The 18212-nt window shown below is 33.9% G+C and overlaps 1 protein-coding gene across 1 annotated transcript; it reads right to left on the reverse strand.

Annotated features, from left to right (window-relative positions):
- Nucleotides 1-83: 83 nt before the first annotated feature.
- On the reverse strand, nucleotides 84-16218 carry LOC131849865 (phosphoenolpyruvate carboxykinase [GTP]-like). The gene is made up of 14 exons (XM_059199996.1): nucleotides 15937-16218; nucleotides 10135-10234; nucleotides 9487-9632; nucleotides 8496-8680; nucleotides 7828-7950; nucleotides 6271-6423; nucleotides 5792-5895; nucleotides 4218-4431; nucleotides 3340-3532; nucleotides 2647-2845; nucleotides 1894-2043; nucleotides 1300-1422; nucleotides 1135-1209; nucleotides 84-482 (listed from the first exon to the last, which is right to left on the reverse strand). Exons 1-14 carry the CDS (start codon nucleotides 15984-15986, stop codon nucleotides 378-380), a joined length of 1920 nt encoding a protein of 639 aa, XP_059055979.1. The 5' UTR covers nucleotides 15987-16218; the 3' UTR covers nucleotides 84-377.
- Nucleotides 16219-18212: the final 1994 nt, after the last annotated feature.

Genomic DNA, 18212 nt, shown 5'->3' on the forward strand with positions numbered 1-18212 from the left:
CCAACATTCATGTTAAATCCTTTCTTTAAACAAGTCTGTGATTTTGGTTGAATAAATTAAAATAAAAAACTGATTTTGTTTGTATTACTTATTTGCTAATTTAATAATATATATTTAATTTTATAACATTACACAAATTATTTATCATACGAATATATTTATGTAAATTTTTATATAACACAGCCATCATGTTTTTCTGTAATACGTCTTTTATAAAAAAGAATCTCCGGTACAATTACATTTGTCATTCCTATATTTAATGTTATAATTTAAAATGATATAAATTTACTTATGTACTAATATTATACAATTGTCAAGGAATGTTCTCTGTGTAGTTTCTTATCTATGCTTTTAGAGTATTATGTACTATTTTTGGTCTATAATTGTTGGACTCTATTTCTGAGAGTCTCCAGTTGGTTCCACATCTCTTTAGGTAAGTCATCACCTACTTCCTCTTTGAAATATTTTCCAATTGCGTCAGCCTGGAACAATACGAAAGTTTTATTAATTATCAATGTTTTTTGTTCTGGTAAATATTGAGGATATTTTTTTTGTTAACATTAGATATTGAAGCAATTTATACTATACACAATTGATTAATAGAGAAATATCTTAATACATTTTATTTGTATATTTTGTGAGTTGGTAAGAAGATTGTCTATTGTGAATACATATATATCAGATTTTACACAGCGCATCTAGTCCCAAGCTAAGCAGAACTTGTGTTATGGGTGCTAGACAACTGATATAAATACATACAAATCTTTTATGTAAATGAATACATAACAAATGTATATAGTAAACACTCTGACCGATACAAACAATCATACTCATGAATACAAATGTTTTTATTACTTAGTATCGTTTATGATGGGATTGTCATTGTTATATATAAAAATCTTAAAAATATAAGGAGAAAAAAAGGAATATAAAAAAAATACAAATTTTTGTACTGTGCTAGGAATTGAACCTGCGACCATCAGAAGTACGACAGTGTCCTAAACCGCTAGACAACCGATACCGTCAATCTAACAGATAGATGACATCTCAGGCAAAATTCTTGACGTTATAATATAATACCAGATTTCTCAAGAAATCTTTTGTAATAGAAAAACAGGTATTGTGAAAACATACCTCTTGAAGCCAAAAATCTTGAGGTATACTGAACAGTGTCTTCATATCGATCGGGCCGAGGTCTTGTGTGTTCAGGTACCAGACGCAAGAAAGGTAGCTATATTGTTGAATTTAGTGGGAGAAGAAGGTATAAAAATTTATAATAACCTTCTTATGTTAGAATATTACAAGAATTCTGGGCACATAACCGAGTGGTGTATCCACGTAACACGGCTCATTGTCACAACGGCGGAGTATCCAGTCCAAAACGCGGGAGTTCTCACCGAAACCGGGCCAGAGGAATTTACCCTGTAATGACAACTCATTAGGGTCTATTTATCTAAACAAATCTTCTTTGTTAATGTTACTTAGAGCAACACGCAAGTTTCTTGGACATTCTTCTGCATTCTGAATGTGTGATATAATGGAAAATATGTCTATTCAAAAGTGCTTACATTAAGTTTTTAAGTTATGTTATTAAGTTATTTGAATAAAGATTATTTGTTTCTTACTAATATTACAACCTTAAAAGTTTATGATGTTCGTTACTTTTTCCCTCGATAACTGCTGGACAGATCGGAATGAAATTTTGTACATAGATAAAGCATATTCTTTGATTAATATACATATATTTGTTTTGAGTTGAGTTTCTTGTCATACAATACATAAATTAGGCATTAGATACTACCAGTAGCCTGTAGGTCATCTACAATATTGTTATTTCGTTTTAAAAAATGGACCTATATCTAAATTTTCAAAATGATGAAATAAGATACCTACCTCATCACTCTTCCTGAACCAGTTGACGTGGAAAATCTTGGGCATCTTGCGTCCCGCCTGTGGCATCGAGAGCCAGTGGTTCAGGTACTCGCCAAAGTTGTACCCGAAGAAAGGTCGCATCGCAAATGGATCGTTCATCAACACCTTACCCTGTAAAAGAAAATTAAATTTGTTACATACTGTTTTAAAAATTACGGCCTCGGGGTCTAGCGTTTTAGCACACCGGTTTACTTACGATGGTTCTGGGTTCAATTCCTCGCACGGTACAAACATTTGTATTCATGAATATAATTGTACGTATTGGTCTGGGTGTTTTTCTATGTATATGATGTATGTATTTACAAAAAAAGCGAAGTATATATATATATATATATATATATATATATATATATATATTTTATTATTATATTATATTATTATTATTATTATTATATATCATATTATATTATATCAATTGTATTGTACCCATAACACAAGCTCTGCTTACCGTAGGACTAGATGGCGCTGTGCCCAGGGTTATTTATTATAAATTTGACGCGTTAATTATTTATACGTATAATCAGGAAAAATCATGGGATCTTACCATGTTTTGTTTATTTTTATTGAGTTCCCGATATTCTCAATATGCTCACAGAAAACTGAACTAACTACTCGCTGCTCTTCAGTTTACCCGTGATCATGGCTGTTGAAACACTGCCGAAATATCGAAATCCATCGTGGCTATACCCATAAGTATAATAAATAATTACTCACACTATGTTCAGCGGCAGCTGTTGCTTCAGATCTCATAGAAGCTCCCATGAACACCCCATGTTTCCAATCCCTTGCTTCTACCACTAAGGGCACGCCCGTGGGCCGCCGACCGCCCAGCAAGATGGCAGAAATGGGTACACCCTCTGAACTCTCCCAAGCGTCATCTATAATTGGGCACTGATTCGCTGGTGTACAAAATCTGAAAATTGCGAATTGCATTATATATAATTCTGGTCATAAACATTTTGATATTATTATACATTTGTGGTTGATATTCAGACTTGGCCTTACTTTACCAAAAAAAATACGTTTGTTACTATAACTGATAGGTGGTATGAATTCATTTTAGACGGCTTCGGATAGGTCTAGCCTATAGCACACCGGTTTACTTTGGCGGGTTCGATTCCTCGCACAAACATTTGTATTCATAATTATAATTATTTGTATTTAAAAAAATTATTAGATGAGTTGTTTAGTACTTATAACACAAGTTCTTGCTTAATTTGGGACTAGTTGGTGCTGTGTGGATTGTTTTAGATCATTATTATTATTTTAAAAATGGCGAGGATCGACTCTGCGATTATAGAAAAACCTGAATCAAAAAAAGACTTTCAAGTTACCAGCGTCGATAATTTTCTAGCAAATTATAAAAAAAATATCAAAGACGTTGAATTAAAATAGAAATGTAAGTACCTGGAGTTAGGATGTGCAGCGGGTGTTTTAACACTTGGTGTCCATGGCTGTCCCTTCCAGTCGGTTAGGTTGGCGGGAGCTGGTCCCATGCCTTCCCACCACACCCCACCGTCTTGCGTCTCCGCGACATTAGTAAAAACGGAGTTATTGAATACTGTTGCCATTGCAATTGGATTCGTCGACGTTGATGTACCTAAAGTAACGTTAAATAAATATTATTGTTTGTATAATATAAAACTAGCTACTGGCCGCGGCTTCACTCGGGTGTACATGTAAGTATTATATATATTATTATTAGTTATTAAAGAAAACCGATTCACAATCTGTTGCCTAGTTTTAAAGATTTAAGCATACATAGGGACGGACAGACAGCGACAGCGACTTTGTTTTATACTATGTAATGATTAGCTGTGCCTGCGGTTTCATCCGCATTTAATTTATAGCTTATGTGTTATTCTGATATATAAGCTATATTATTGTAAGTTTAATTAAAATCCGTTCAGTAGTTTTTGTGTGAAAGAGTAACAAACATATCCATTTATCCATCTATATTCACAAACTTCCACGTTTATAACCTTAGTAAGATTTTAATAATCTTTAATTGTCTCAAATAATAATCTATTAAAATTTCGAAACGTATTCTCAAATTAAAGGAGCAGCAAACGTTACTTTGCCTTAAAATAAAAAAAAAATTAGGGGATAAATTTAACATTTAGGGGGATGAAAAATAGATGTTGGCCGATTCTCAGACCTACTCAATACGCTCACAAAATTTCATTAGAATCGGTCAAGCCGTTTCGGAGGAGTATGGGAACGAAACCTGTGACACGAATTTTATATATAAGATATATATTAACATTTGAAAATCATAAATTTACCTGGTGCTACACCAAAGAAACCGTTCTCCGGGTTGATAGCTCTGAGTACACCGTCCTTATCGAACTTCATCCACGCAATATCATCGCCGACACACTCCACCTTGTACCCCGGCAGGGTGGGCGTCATCATAGCGAGGTTGGTCTTCCCGCAGGCCGACGGGAAAGCCGCTGCCACATACCGTTTGCGGCCTTTTGGATCCGTTATACCGACAATCTGATAAAGAAAAAAAAGTGTCATTGCATAGAAACCATAGACAAAAAAGTGGGTATATCACAATATGAACTTATTACCTAAACTTAACGGAATAGGGATTGTTAATGACGTGGACTGATGACTCCATTGCTAGCAATATACCATGTCAGGTTGACCTCTACGAGGTGCCGTCTGGAAACCATCATGATAAATACCTGATGAATTTGTCACGATGGGCTAACTGACCTGTCCTCATGTTCATTTTATCATCCTCCACTCGTGCCCCGCAAGAGTAAATCGTTTGCGTAGGCGGGTGCCCCAATCCATTATCATCCATTAAAATATATATATACCTATTTAAAAATTTATGTTCTACGTACCTCGTTATATGACATTGTTGTCCATTATTCTATTTGATTATATCTTATATTGACATTATAAATTATTAATATAGTTTCAATATTATCTGAGGTCTACTAGAGTACAAAGTGCAGGACCATTACGAAGGCCATATGACCATCTACATTATATAATTAAATATCACGAAAGCGTCAAAGGTTATAATGTAAACAATATTTAATATATTGTTAATGGATTATCTATTTGTTAAATCGATTTCTACCAACACGAAATTTTAATTTTTAGATATACGATAGAATATTTTATATGTAACATATAGTAAAGAAAAGACGTAAACAATATACATATTAAAGAACACACGTATAGTTACAATAAAGCGGCCTTATTACAGAAAGCTTTTATCTAAATATAGAACAGGAGAAAAGTAAAAAAAAATTACAAAAATGTAATGAAAATGCAGTCAATGCTAAGTAGGCCTTTTATTTATTTAAACTTTAATGTACAAATGCAATATATAAATATACATATGGCGAACATAACACCTAAGAGCGTCCTCTACTAGTCAACCATGAGGCAAACTGAGAAGTTAGTAAGCGGCGCAATAGTTTATAAACATTCTTATGTGGTAATTTTACGTCATTATTTAATTCTAATTTAACAAATACATATTATTAAACATTCATACTTTTTGAAATGTAGGTATATGAATTATTGATAAATGTCAACGGTTGTCACCTTTGTGTCTTAATACTTGGTTTAGTTTGCAATAAATCGGCTATCGGATAACTGCGTTTTATTTAAAGAACATTACACGTTTATTTGTGGGATTATTTGGTTTTGGATATATCATAACCCGCCAGTCATAATGTTTTAAATATAGACAGTATATACAGGGAAATAGGAGACAAATGTTGGAAATTAAGACGACTTCCAGGCGGTACCCCTTGGAAATCATTGTGGATAAAAAACTATATACAAATATAATATAAACTCTAGTTTAATTACAAAGCATTCGACGTACCAGCATATGTTCGGCCAGCCATCCCTCGCGGCGCGCTATAACGGATCCTAGACGAAGAGCGAAGCATTTCTTGCCTAGAAGACTGTTGCCTCCATAACCACTACCTGAAAACAATAAACAATTAGTTATAAAATATATTAGTATGTTACAAATTACAGGCGGAACTGATAAAAAAACGAAATATCTCCTTTGGAAAGTTTACACTCTTTTAAGGAGATAAAAACCATCGTTCCTAAGAATATCCTTTAATTCTTGTCCCTGTCGGGTCTAGGTAGCGAGCTTTGAAAAAGGCGAGCACAGTAGATCTATGTAGATCGCAATGCTACAGGTCCAAGCATCCAATAAAAAAAATACCGTAGCCAATGGACGCCTGAAACACCGGGGTGTTACGTTGCCGACCCTTAAGAAACCTTAATATACCCTTCTAAAAATACGCCATGTTGTAGTCTCTCATAAAAATTAAGTACAATTATCCTTACCGTAGCTAACGATCTCGTTGTCAGCTGGTTTATGCAAGATAATGGTGCGTGGTGGGTCACACGGCCATCCAGGTACGCCTCCACCAGTACCCACTGCGTGCAAGCATTTTACGAACGTCTCGTCTTGTCGAAGAACGTCCAACACTTTGTTTCCTGTAATAAAACGGTTTCACTAGAGAAAAGCCCTTTACTCGACTAGCTTAGAGATAAGGATAACCAATATTTTAAGCGTAAGAGTACATATTTTCGGACTACTCTACTGCTATTGGCAGCAGGTGGTCTTTACAGTTTCACCGGACGATAGAGGGCAGATAAGTCCAGAGGGTACCCCAAACCTGTGGACGGACTTATGGAGCGGCTGAAGGCCAACTCCCGCTTGCCTGACGGATACGACTTTGGTCTGAGGGTACCGCAAGGGGTTCGAACCTCGGTTCAGGCCGCCGTAATTTAGATCCCCGTTTGAATTGGACGGGGAATTATAAAATAATATAATCCTGCAATTTCAGTGTCTAATAATGCCTAATGCGAGATTAAAAAAAAATAAAAAAAAAATATATACTGGTAGTTGTTTGTACATGGAACATATAAGAAAAACTATAATTGTGTACCAAAGTAATTGAATCCAAAACGACGTTTGTTACAATTTTTCTCCGTTTGGTCTGTGCGTTTGAGCGCTTTAATTTCAGAAATGTCCTAATCGATTTGGATATGACTTTCAATAATGTATTGTCGTAAGGTTAACTTAAAGTTTAAATTGTTTTATTCCAATTTACGAACTTCATGGGCTCAGCCAATCTATCAATAAATGTTAAAATACAATAGGCAGAGGACTTTGCTCGTTGCTATAAATGACTTTCGATGAAATTGACACGACTTTATGCGGCTTGATTGTAGTACCTACATATTATAGAGACAACTAATTGTCCCGGAAATCATTGTTTTGCCATATTCAGTTTCAGACTTAAATAATCAATAATAGCAATGTGATAAAGTACTAAAATATGCTTCTAACTGAAGTTCAGTTCACCTTCGTGGAAGTGGATTGTTAGTTATCCTCTCATCTGCGAAGGAGCCAATTATTGGACTTGGATTACTATAGCCCCATCTGTGAGATGTTCTATAATTGGTCTTCCTGATGGGGAATTAATGTCATTTTAACAGATAACAGTTGATAGGTTATGTGAACTAATGACCCCATTATTAACAATGTACCACCTCAGGTTTTCCTTCACTATGTTGAACACACAAGTTTCTTGCTCATTCATCTTGTGATGAGTCTGTATTTCGAATGAGCGGTAGAATCAAAAACTTGAATATTCAAAAGCTTATAGTAAGTTTATTTGAATAAAGATTATTTCTATTCTTTCTTTCTTTCTATTCCTTCACGCGGTTCCCCCTGGAAACCATCCTGATAAATCCCTAGTCAATTTTCCATGACGGGCAAACTGACCTGACCTCATGCTCATCCTATCATCCACCACTGGATCTCTGTCAGCATACCTATACCGTAGCACAGGCGGCTACACATTCACCGTCAATAAAAAAACCTGTACTTACCAATCCTCGTCATGACTCTCATAGAGTAGACCACGTATGGAGAATCGGTGACTTCCACGCCGACCTTGGAGAGAGGAGAGCCTACTGGTCCCATTGAGAACGGTATCACGTACATAGTACGGCCTGGTGATAGAAAAAATAAATTGACTATTTACCGCGATAGACTTTTTAAAAAATCGTGTGCGTACCTCAGTTCTAATAAAGCTGCCAAGCAGCAAAGAAAATTATTACTTAATGGTTCAGTAACTACTGTACAAAGATGTTAACCGTTAGACCAAGTCGTATTAATGAGATATCATAAAATTGATGCAGTGATGGCTGGCATCCGTCATACTCGTGAACGAGTACCGCTTGCAGGGACTGGTCTGCTCTAATCACTACGACTGATTCACTCTTATTTAGTTTGTATTAGTGTAATATTTAATATTTTCTCTATTTAAGTATTTAATTGAATTACTGGTAGTTGGTAGTTTGTATTCAAACAGTTCCAACAAAATGTAACAATAAAAATATTTAAAAGAGCAACACGCAAGTTTTTGCTCATTCTTCTTGTAATGGGACAGCTTTCCGAATGAGCGGTAGATACAAAAAAATGTAATGACAATTCAAAAGTGCTTCACTGTAAGTTTATTTGAATAAATGATTTTCTATTCTATTCTATTGCTCACCCCTCATACATCCCGGGAACCTGTCGGCCACAGCCTTTTCGTAGTCCTCAGGGTTGATGTAGTTACCAAGGGCGGACTTCTGGCCAGCCCTCGCCACTGGTACTATATCCCTTTCCTTCTCGGAGCAGATGAAAGTGCGAGATTCCACACGTGCCACGTCAGCAGGATCCGTACGAGCGAGCCAGCTGTATAAAATATATTTTCTTGTTTATTTATTTATTAACTGTCTCCTGTGAAATTTATAACTTATATGTTATTCTGATGTATTTTTATTTATTTAAAGGATATCGAAAATGCTCATTTCATCCACACAGGCGGCTACACATTCACCGTCAAAAATCCATCTAAGTTCGCATTAAATCTACATATAGTTTAGATACCTTTTTATTCCAGAATTCTAAATAATAATTTTCATGACAACTTCCGTTGATTAATATAACTTGTACTGGCTAATGATTATTTGACATCTCGTAATTTATAGACTATGTATTATTCTGATGTACTTATAAGCTATATTACTGTAAAGTTTCATTAAAATACATTTAGTAGTTTTTCCGTGAAATAGTAACAAACTCCATCCGTCCATCTACACTCACAAACTTCCACGTTTATAAATAAGATAGTAAGACTGCTCTCAAACTTGTATACTTTTTATATATTATTGTAATGTGACAATGTTACTCTGTAATAATGTATCTTTCAACCAGAGAAAGTGTTTCTCAAATCGGTGCCGTAGTTTCGCAGTTTATGGTTAGCAATTTTTACGGATGACAAATTAGCTGAGCCCGCGGTTAAACTCGCTTGAAATTTATAGCCTATGTGTTGTTCTGATGTATAAGCTATATTATTGAAAAGTTTCATTCAAATCCATTCAATAGTTTTTGCGTGACAGAGTCACAAACATCCATCCATCCACACTCACAAACTTCCGCGTTTGTAAGTAATATTAGTAAGATAATAAATAAGAGATATTGTATGTACATTAACTCACCAATTATCATACTTGGGCAGCTGCTTCAACGTGCCCTGCTGCTGCATGAGCTGCAGGAGTGCGGTGGCTTCAGCATCAGAGCCATCGCACACGTGCACGTGCTCCGGCTGGCACAGCGCCGCGCTACGTTCCACGAAAGCCCGAACCTGGTCAAAACAACAATTATTTTATTTATTCATTTAACTTCATAGCTCACAATATAAAAGGTAGTACAGAATATATATGATAGCAGTGCACGCGGTTTCACCCGCGTTAAGTTTTAATATATGTATAAATATCAATAAAAAATATAGCCTAGGTGCTATTCTGATGCCTAAGCTATATTACTGTAAAGTTTCATCAAAATCCGTTCTGTAGTTTTAGCGTGAAAGAGTAACAAACATTCATCCATACTCACAAACTTTCGCGTTTATGATATTAATGAGATAAATGAATAGATAACAATTAATTAAATTTCTAGCTCTAAACAAGTAATGAACATAGTAACATTACTTATTAAAAAACTTATTATATATAACCTATAAATAAATATTGGAATGAATGAAATTTTTTTCTCTCCATAATTTTCTATCCATAAGCAATTAGTATGTATTTTACAATATATCTCTAATTTTAAATAGTGAGAATCAATATTATTGGCGATTGTACCTTAGGAGTAAGTGCTGCCAATTGAGGACTTGGATTGGAGGCTCCTCGTAACGCTGTCTGATGAGCAGCACGGCTGCAGCCCAGCGCCAGCTGAGCACATCTGTTGAACAATATCAATTTAATATCCAACGTTTGTTCCTTATGTTAGACTAATTTTATTATAGCGTAATTTGTGTTGTTTTTTGTGTATTAAGTACTTTCTCGTTACTACAGTGAAAGTAAATTGATATAATTTTTATAATAGCTATACAAGTAAAGAATATAAGTATGTTATTCCGAAGAGAGAAGATCACATTTTAAACAATAATACGAATTGACGTAAACAAAAGAGGACGATCGAAAATGATGGTTGGACTGTGAAATACGACATATTTATGAATAAAGGAGAGTAAGCAAGAGCTGTGAGAGATATAGGCTCTCTTCTTACAACTCTAAATGATTGGATAAAGGCAAAGCAAGGAAGATGATAACAATGAATATATATTGATATTTCTGGGAATATCACATAATATAATGCCCCATCCGATAGTGTGTGCTCGATACATAGAATACTAAAATGTCAACTACGTATGTTTATAAATACGCTTAACGTTACCCTATAGAGTTTCCATATACTTGAACAATGGATTCATCGATCTGAAGGCAGAAATAAGCATACTTGATAGAAGAATTGTAAATAAAATGTAAGACCCATTGCTTTCATCAAATGAGTAAATACGCGATAAAAAAAACTCGTATAAAAATTATGACCAAATGGATTCCTCAACAACAAATGGTTGTATCTACTTTTTTTCTTCTTGTATACAATATATATCTTTTAATTGTAGAAAAATGTATAAGAGCATATACATAGATGACATCCATATGTTTGGTATTTGGAAATTTAACAAGGCAGTTAGGAAAGTGCATAACTGCAACGCATTCTTGCCATGAGAATTTTAGTGCGCCGATAACTTGTATGTTTTTTATATGTGATGATGTCTAATTTATTTAATGATAATCAGGTTTTTGATAAGTTTTTTTTATTAATAACACGCTGCAATTAAGTAAGAGGTTAATTGTATAGGTAATAATTGCTACATACATTAAATGATGTGTTAATAAGTGCTTATATAATTACGAAGTCTAATGTACAATATGCGATTCTGTGTTAATCACTGAATGAACGTGGAATCTTACCCTTTGTGCTTGGACCGAGAAGGTGAATACTTATACGTTGTATGTGAAAGATGATTGTTAGTAATTGGAATTGGACCCCATTGCTAGCTTTGTACTATTGTCACGCGATTCTCCCTGGAAACCATCGCGTAGATTCCAGGTGAATTTGCCACGATTGACTACCTGACCTGACCTCATGCTCATCTTATCATCCCTAACTGGTTCGACACAAGCGTATTCTATTAACATCTATTAAAAAAATCTATGAAAAAAATTGTCGTAGCGAGATGTTCAAAAGACTACAACCGCCATCTCAAACGCATAGAAACTCTTCTTAGTATACTTTATAAATAATTTATTTATTGTTTATACTATTATGGTAGCAAACAGGCATATGACCCATCTGATGGTAAATGGTTACCGTAGCCTATGAACGCCTGAGCCACCAGGGGTGTCACGTGCGACCCTAAATTTATGTTAGTTGTTTTTAAACTTTCGTGCTTAATATATAATATTTATATTATTAACCGGGTCTTAATACGAAAAACTTTATGGCAAATAAAGGTACCTCTCCCATCATTTCGACTAGGTTGCACTAGCCGTGGTCATGAGCTGACTGCTTGAGTCATTCGTGTTAAGACCCGGTTAATGATATAAATAAATTTATATAATTGTTATATATGAGTTATATGTCTATTAAATTAATAATTCACATAATAAAATGACTCATCTGTATAATATTTTCGTTTGTAATTATATACGCTATTTGCAGAAAATTTGCGATTAATTAATGGCTAGTAATCACGGTCGGCCTCTATACTACGAAACGGAACTCATTTCTCATTTAGACTGCACTATTCTAAAAGTATTAATTAAATACTTAATTTAATTATTTAACTGGTTAAATACTGTAATGCTTAGCTAAATAATAGGTAAGTTAAGGAAAGTCTAAATATTATTACGAATAGGAAAAATTATAATTTTGTTTATATTCATAAAATATGAAAGATCAAAAGGTAAACTGGATGGTTTGCATGAAGCATTAAGTAGAATGTACCAAACGCAAAAAATGTCTGATGAATTTGATAGACAGAAATCTGCAAAAAATTAAACGAAGCATAAATGGCATCAATATTATACTTATTACGAGAAAATTGGCAAACTTTTTGCTAACTTTTATCTAAAACAAGTTACCGTTGAAGAAATGAAAATATCAGGACAATTTACACAGCGCCATCTAGATCCAAGTTAAGCCAAAGCTTGTGTTATGGGTACTAGATAAATTATATATTTTTTTCGTACATACATACATATTATACATAGAAAACACCCAGACCGATACAAACAATCAAACTCATGAATATAAATGTTTGTGCCGTGCGAGAAATTGAACCCGCGACATTGTATGTGAAGCAAAGGCGAGCTTATCCCTAGAAGAGACCTCTTCCAGTCAACCCAACTCATTGTTGTTTGATAAAAAATTATTCATACTAAACACGTCAAACAAAATTGATTACACTTTATTAATATTGAAATACAATACTATTGTTTATATTAATTTACTATACCTACTACCTACAGTTGGCTATGTTGTATTAAATGTTCATTTATATGAATTTTGTAATTTGAGAACATTAAATAACTATCAATTGTAGGTAGGTAGGTGGGTATGACTATTTGGCAGCAAGAATTGACACAAGAAATATATAATTGGTAATGAAATTAAGTTGACAGGTTATAAAAATATTATTAAAGGTAATTAGGTATGTCATGTAAGTCAAATTAGCAATTCTCTGGTGCTTGCTTTGCAAAGTTTTAGGGTACCAGATAATTTTGCGGCACAATAGAAATCCGGTAATCGTGCTAATTACAGCCATGGTCGAAGGAACACCGTGGGGTTTCAGCCGGTAGAAGTCCGGCAGTATCCGTTCGCCTCCCCCGAGACAGGCGGATCTCCATAATGGATTTACCCACGTAAAAATGGGTACCAGATAATTGGGTTGTTGACGAATGCCCCAGTTGCTAGCGATACCTCGTGGCAGAACTAACTTACTAAACTAGGCACCGCTGACTTACTGGCCACTCTCAATCAAATAACAGAAAGAACGGATTTTTTTGTGTGTAGTCTGTGTGAATTCACAAAAACTACATTGTATGTTATTTGTTACATTACCGGATATGTATTACTAGCTGTGCCCCGCGATATCTTTTATATTGAAATTTAACGCAGGAAATAACCCGCGTTAAATTTCTTAGAAATATAGTCTATGTGTTATTCTGATGCATAAGCTATATTACTGTAAAGTTTCTTCAAAAACCGTTCAGTACTTTTTGCGTGAAAGAGTAACAAAAATTCATCCATACTCACAAACTTACGCGTTTATAATCTTATTAAGATAATCTATTAAGGTTGGTTGTGCAAATAAATAAACAAGTAGGTTCATATATTAACAGCCTCATTGGTATAGCGGTACCACGCTCCAAGCCCGTACTTCCAATAGTCCGGTTCGATTCTCGCACTATGTAAACAATTTTATGCATGGGTAAGCTTGTTTGTATATATGTTTTTTCATATAGATATATTTAAATCCTTATTTTAAAAAAATGGTCGTAAGTATTTCTACCGCACATATTCACTTAGCGCTAAAGATACTTCAAATAATGTTAAGTAAATTGTTTTGAAGTAATTGAGGCATTATAAAAACGTTATAAATTAGATCTAGTACCTACATTTGGATTTAGTAATTATGATTTTTTATTACTGAATTAGAGCGCGTATGACCGCAATAATCCTGATGTTAAGTGTGTGGTTATGGTTGGCGTGTTGATATACAGAAGGAGTGATATTAATAAAATATTGAATATATGACGGTGTATATAATATCAGAATTAAAAATAACAAATAATAATTAATTTAACAACTCATTTAGATCAGTCATTTGCAAGCGAATCAATTTGACATTTCGACAATATACTTTTTATTAAATGTGTTTGTGTTATATGGCTAGTTTATGCAAGGAGGTTGGTAGCCTACAAGTGATTATGCGGATATTGTTAGGCTCAAATAGCCTATTATTAATATTTTTATAAATAAGATAAAAAAGAACACTTTATGCGCCTTCTAAAGAAGGAAAGGAAATTATTACATTATACTACTGTACATATAAATAAAATTGGAGTGTCTGTTTGTAATATTGAAATTACCGTTTTTACTACATGCATATGAATATAAATTCGGAACATACAACAAAATAACATTTTTTAAAATTTTTGTCTGTCTGCTGACTGTTTGTTCCGGCTAATCTCTGAAATGGCTGGACCGATTTTGACGCGACTTTTATTGGCAGGTAGCTGATGTAATATGATGGAGTAACTTAATCTACTTTAGAAATATTCCTTTATTTTAGAAAATTAAAGTTAAATTCCACGCGGACGAACTTTCGGGCATAGCTAGTTACACATATAGTTATACATAGTTATCACGTATTGTTACAGATACCGTTTCAACTCTAAGAGTTCTACAAAAATTTAGAACTTATTTGTCTTTAAAGTAAATATGTAATTTAAAATATATGTAATTTTTCTTTTGGTTCTATTTATCCTTTAACGGAAAGATAAAGAGAACTGCGCCCATACAGCCATGTCGACATTTTTTTGATGTTCTTAATTTTCTTAGTTTATTGTATATTTCTTGAATTGTTGTAAGTGCAAAATATTTTCTTGAGTTTCTTAATAGTTCCTAGAGAGAGCGCAGGATACGCCACCCGCCATGGTAAACTCCAAGGAGTCTTCTGGACAGAATAGAGACAACTCCTATACATCGGAACGACCCCTCAACGTCCACCACAGCGAATAGATGCAATAAAATTTGGTCAAAGTAAAATATCGAACAATAAATAAAAAAATATGTCTCTTAACAGATACAAATTGAAAAAAGAACGAAAGATAATCTTTTTAATAGTGTGATTTAAGAGGAATATTGTCTATGAACGTTCTTATTACAAGGCTTGAAGTGTATTAACAAAGACAGTGTATTGTACATTGTACGCAATGTTTCAACAAAGTAACACATGCACACATGTGTAAATCAACTGTTTTTCTTTTCTATAAAACTTCCTCGTGTCCATACAAAGATCGAGAAGTCTGACGATTAGTGGCAAATTCCACGCGATAATGGGGAAATGTTTGGTAACAAAAACTTCAAAGCCAATTTAGATAATAAAAAAAATACACAATAAATAAGAAGCCATAAACGGCAGCAAATTAAAAATAAAAATGGTTAAACATACATCATATATAACTCGTATAAAATTAATATTTAAAAATATGTAATATAAATTAATTTATATAATAAACAGACACTATTAATATTAATTTTTTATATTAAATCGGTAATTAATTCGCTACTATAAATATATTCACAAAATCAAAGTCGCTGTCCAACATCTAGTTCGATTCTACTGCAATTATTTCGATATCCAAGATCGGAATCTCACAGTACGTCTTGTTTCTAAATTTAGTATGTATTGCACCAACTATTAAGTCGATTTAATACTCAAACAAATCAGTATCCCCTCAAATTAAATACTTCATACTACTTGGTATATGTCTAAGAATAAATTAAATCACATTAAATGAACTTACTGGGCCGTATTCTTTACGTAGTCTTCCGGTACACTGTTTAAATGCAGCATTTTTACTATAATTCTTTATTTACTATCAACGTTAATATTACTATAAATTAACTATATTTTTTAACTGGGTGAAAATTAATACTTTCAAATTTATTTATTACAAAAAAAGTTATAAAAACTCTAAATTATCTCTTTCGCAAAGTTACTGAAGCTGAAGAGATGTATCAACCATCTATAATATCCTATTATATTTAATCGATCACCCATTTATTAATATATATGCAAAGTTACGTTTGCGAAAGGAGAATGCGTTCGAATCTGCGCGTGCGCAATATATATAACATAGGAGTGTTTGCGTTCTACGCTGTGATTGGTCGATTTTGTGGGCGCGTCACTACGTCACACGCAATAAAAAACGTAATAGTATTGAACTGGTTACGTTCTCAATACATATTTGTTTTCGACAATGACCTTTATCGAATGCTGTTATAGGTATGTGAGAATGTAAGTGTATGGAAATAAAGAAGCAGGTTTCATCAGTAAATTGTTTAGGGATGATCGGTACTAGAAAAACATCGATATTCATATGGATGTCGACATCAATCTGCAACTTTTTTTCGGACTACTCTAATGCCGCTGGCCTTTACAGCTTCACTAGAGGATAGGAGGCGAATGCAGATGACAATCAAAACCCGCGGAAGGACTTATGGAGAGGCTGAAGGCCAACTCCCACCTGACGAATACGACTTTAGTCTAAAGCTACTAAGGGTTCTAACGTCATCTCAGGGCATCGTAATTTCGATTCCCGTTTGAACTGGCCGGAGGATTGAACGCCGTGATTTGACCCACCGACCTTGAACACTGTAGTCTAAACAACGAACGCTACGCCAATACGTGGTCTACAAATATTGAAATGCTTGATTGAATATTGAATTGTTAATATCGAAGTCACAATACATCGATATTTTCTTTTATATATGTCACCTTTTTTAGGTCATCATATATTGTATATTATCTGATATCGTATCATTTTGAATTTCGAATGATCTTTTGTCGATGCTATAGGTGAGTTCAAATCGATATAAAAAAAATGATATTTTTGAACTGAATATCGATGTTTATCGATCATCCCTATGTATATATGTATGCTGGCGTAGTTGATGACAGACACCAAGGCGTTGTTTCGTCAGCGCGTGCAATGGCGCGTGCCTATCTCCTATCTAGGCACCTCAGACCTTCGAGCAATAAATGTTTGCTAAATAACGTTTTTAGCACAGTAAAAAAGAAATATTACTACTGCTTTTTAATCGTTTTTAATAATAAAAAAGTTTTACTACGTTTTTACTCAGTCCGATGCTAAAATTTATAATTTACGTCTGTTTACATAGGTATGTCTGATGTATAGTTGTCTGTCTGACCGGGTGGACAGGTTTTCGTTTTATTTTCGTTTGTGTACAGAATCTTTTACAGGTTTAACCGATTGAGTTTAAGTAAATGACAAAATCATTAATTTTTTACTTTTTATATACTTTTACTATGTAATATTATGTTATCTGTGCTTTTACCAAGTGTTTACAAGCGTCTTTGAGGAAAGGGTGGGAAGATGTGGTTGCAAGTGACATGACAGAGTACGAGATCTTTGAGGACGATGTCCGGGACAGGATAGAGTGGTGGAGAAAAATAAGGAAAACAGAGAGAACTTACAAGCGTCTTTGTTGTACTGGATTATTATTATTACAATTTAATACGCGATTAAAAGTCCACCTGCAGCTACCTATAGTAATTTTCTTGTACCAGTCCAAACTAGTAGTAACGTCTCGGTCCACTCGCATGCAATGATGCAATATTTATAGATGTTGCCACACCCAGGCCGTGATAATGTTAAAGTTCATCTCAATGCCTTTGTTTTAGTACTTTGTTTATTTTTTTAAGATCGATATAATAAAACACTGGTTTTAAAATGTAATTGTAACCTCTAATTATTTTTGGGAAGAATAGAAGAAATATTTTAAAAAGAGACAGAGAGAGAGAGAGAAAAGAGATTTTGCTATGTGGATAGTACTTATTGCTATTTGAAACAACTGTACTAATTTGGCAAATTGTTTCAGTGAATACTTTATATCATTACATTATATCATATATAGATGTAACTCATAGTGTTATGAGTAGGCACCCGGGCGAAACCAGAGCAGCCTGATATGCCATAAAACCTGATATCAAGAAAATTGAAAGTGTTCAACTATTTAACAATCGGTTGAATCTGTCTTTCTTTATACAGCTTTATCT

This window comes from Achroia grisella, unplaced genomic scaffold (assembly GCF_030625045.1).
Source record: "Achroia grisella isolate CSIRO2021 unplaced genomic scaffold, CSIRO_AGI_Agris_v1 utg660, whole genome shotgun sequence".
NCBI classification, from domain to species: domain Eukaryota; kingdom Metazoa; phylum Arthropoda; class Insecta; order Lepidoptera; family Pyralidae; genus Achroia; species Achroia grisella.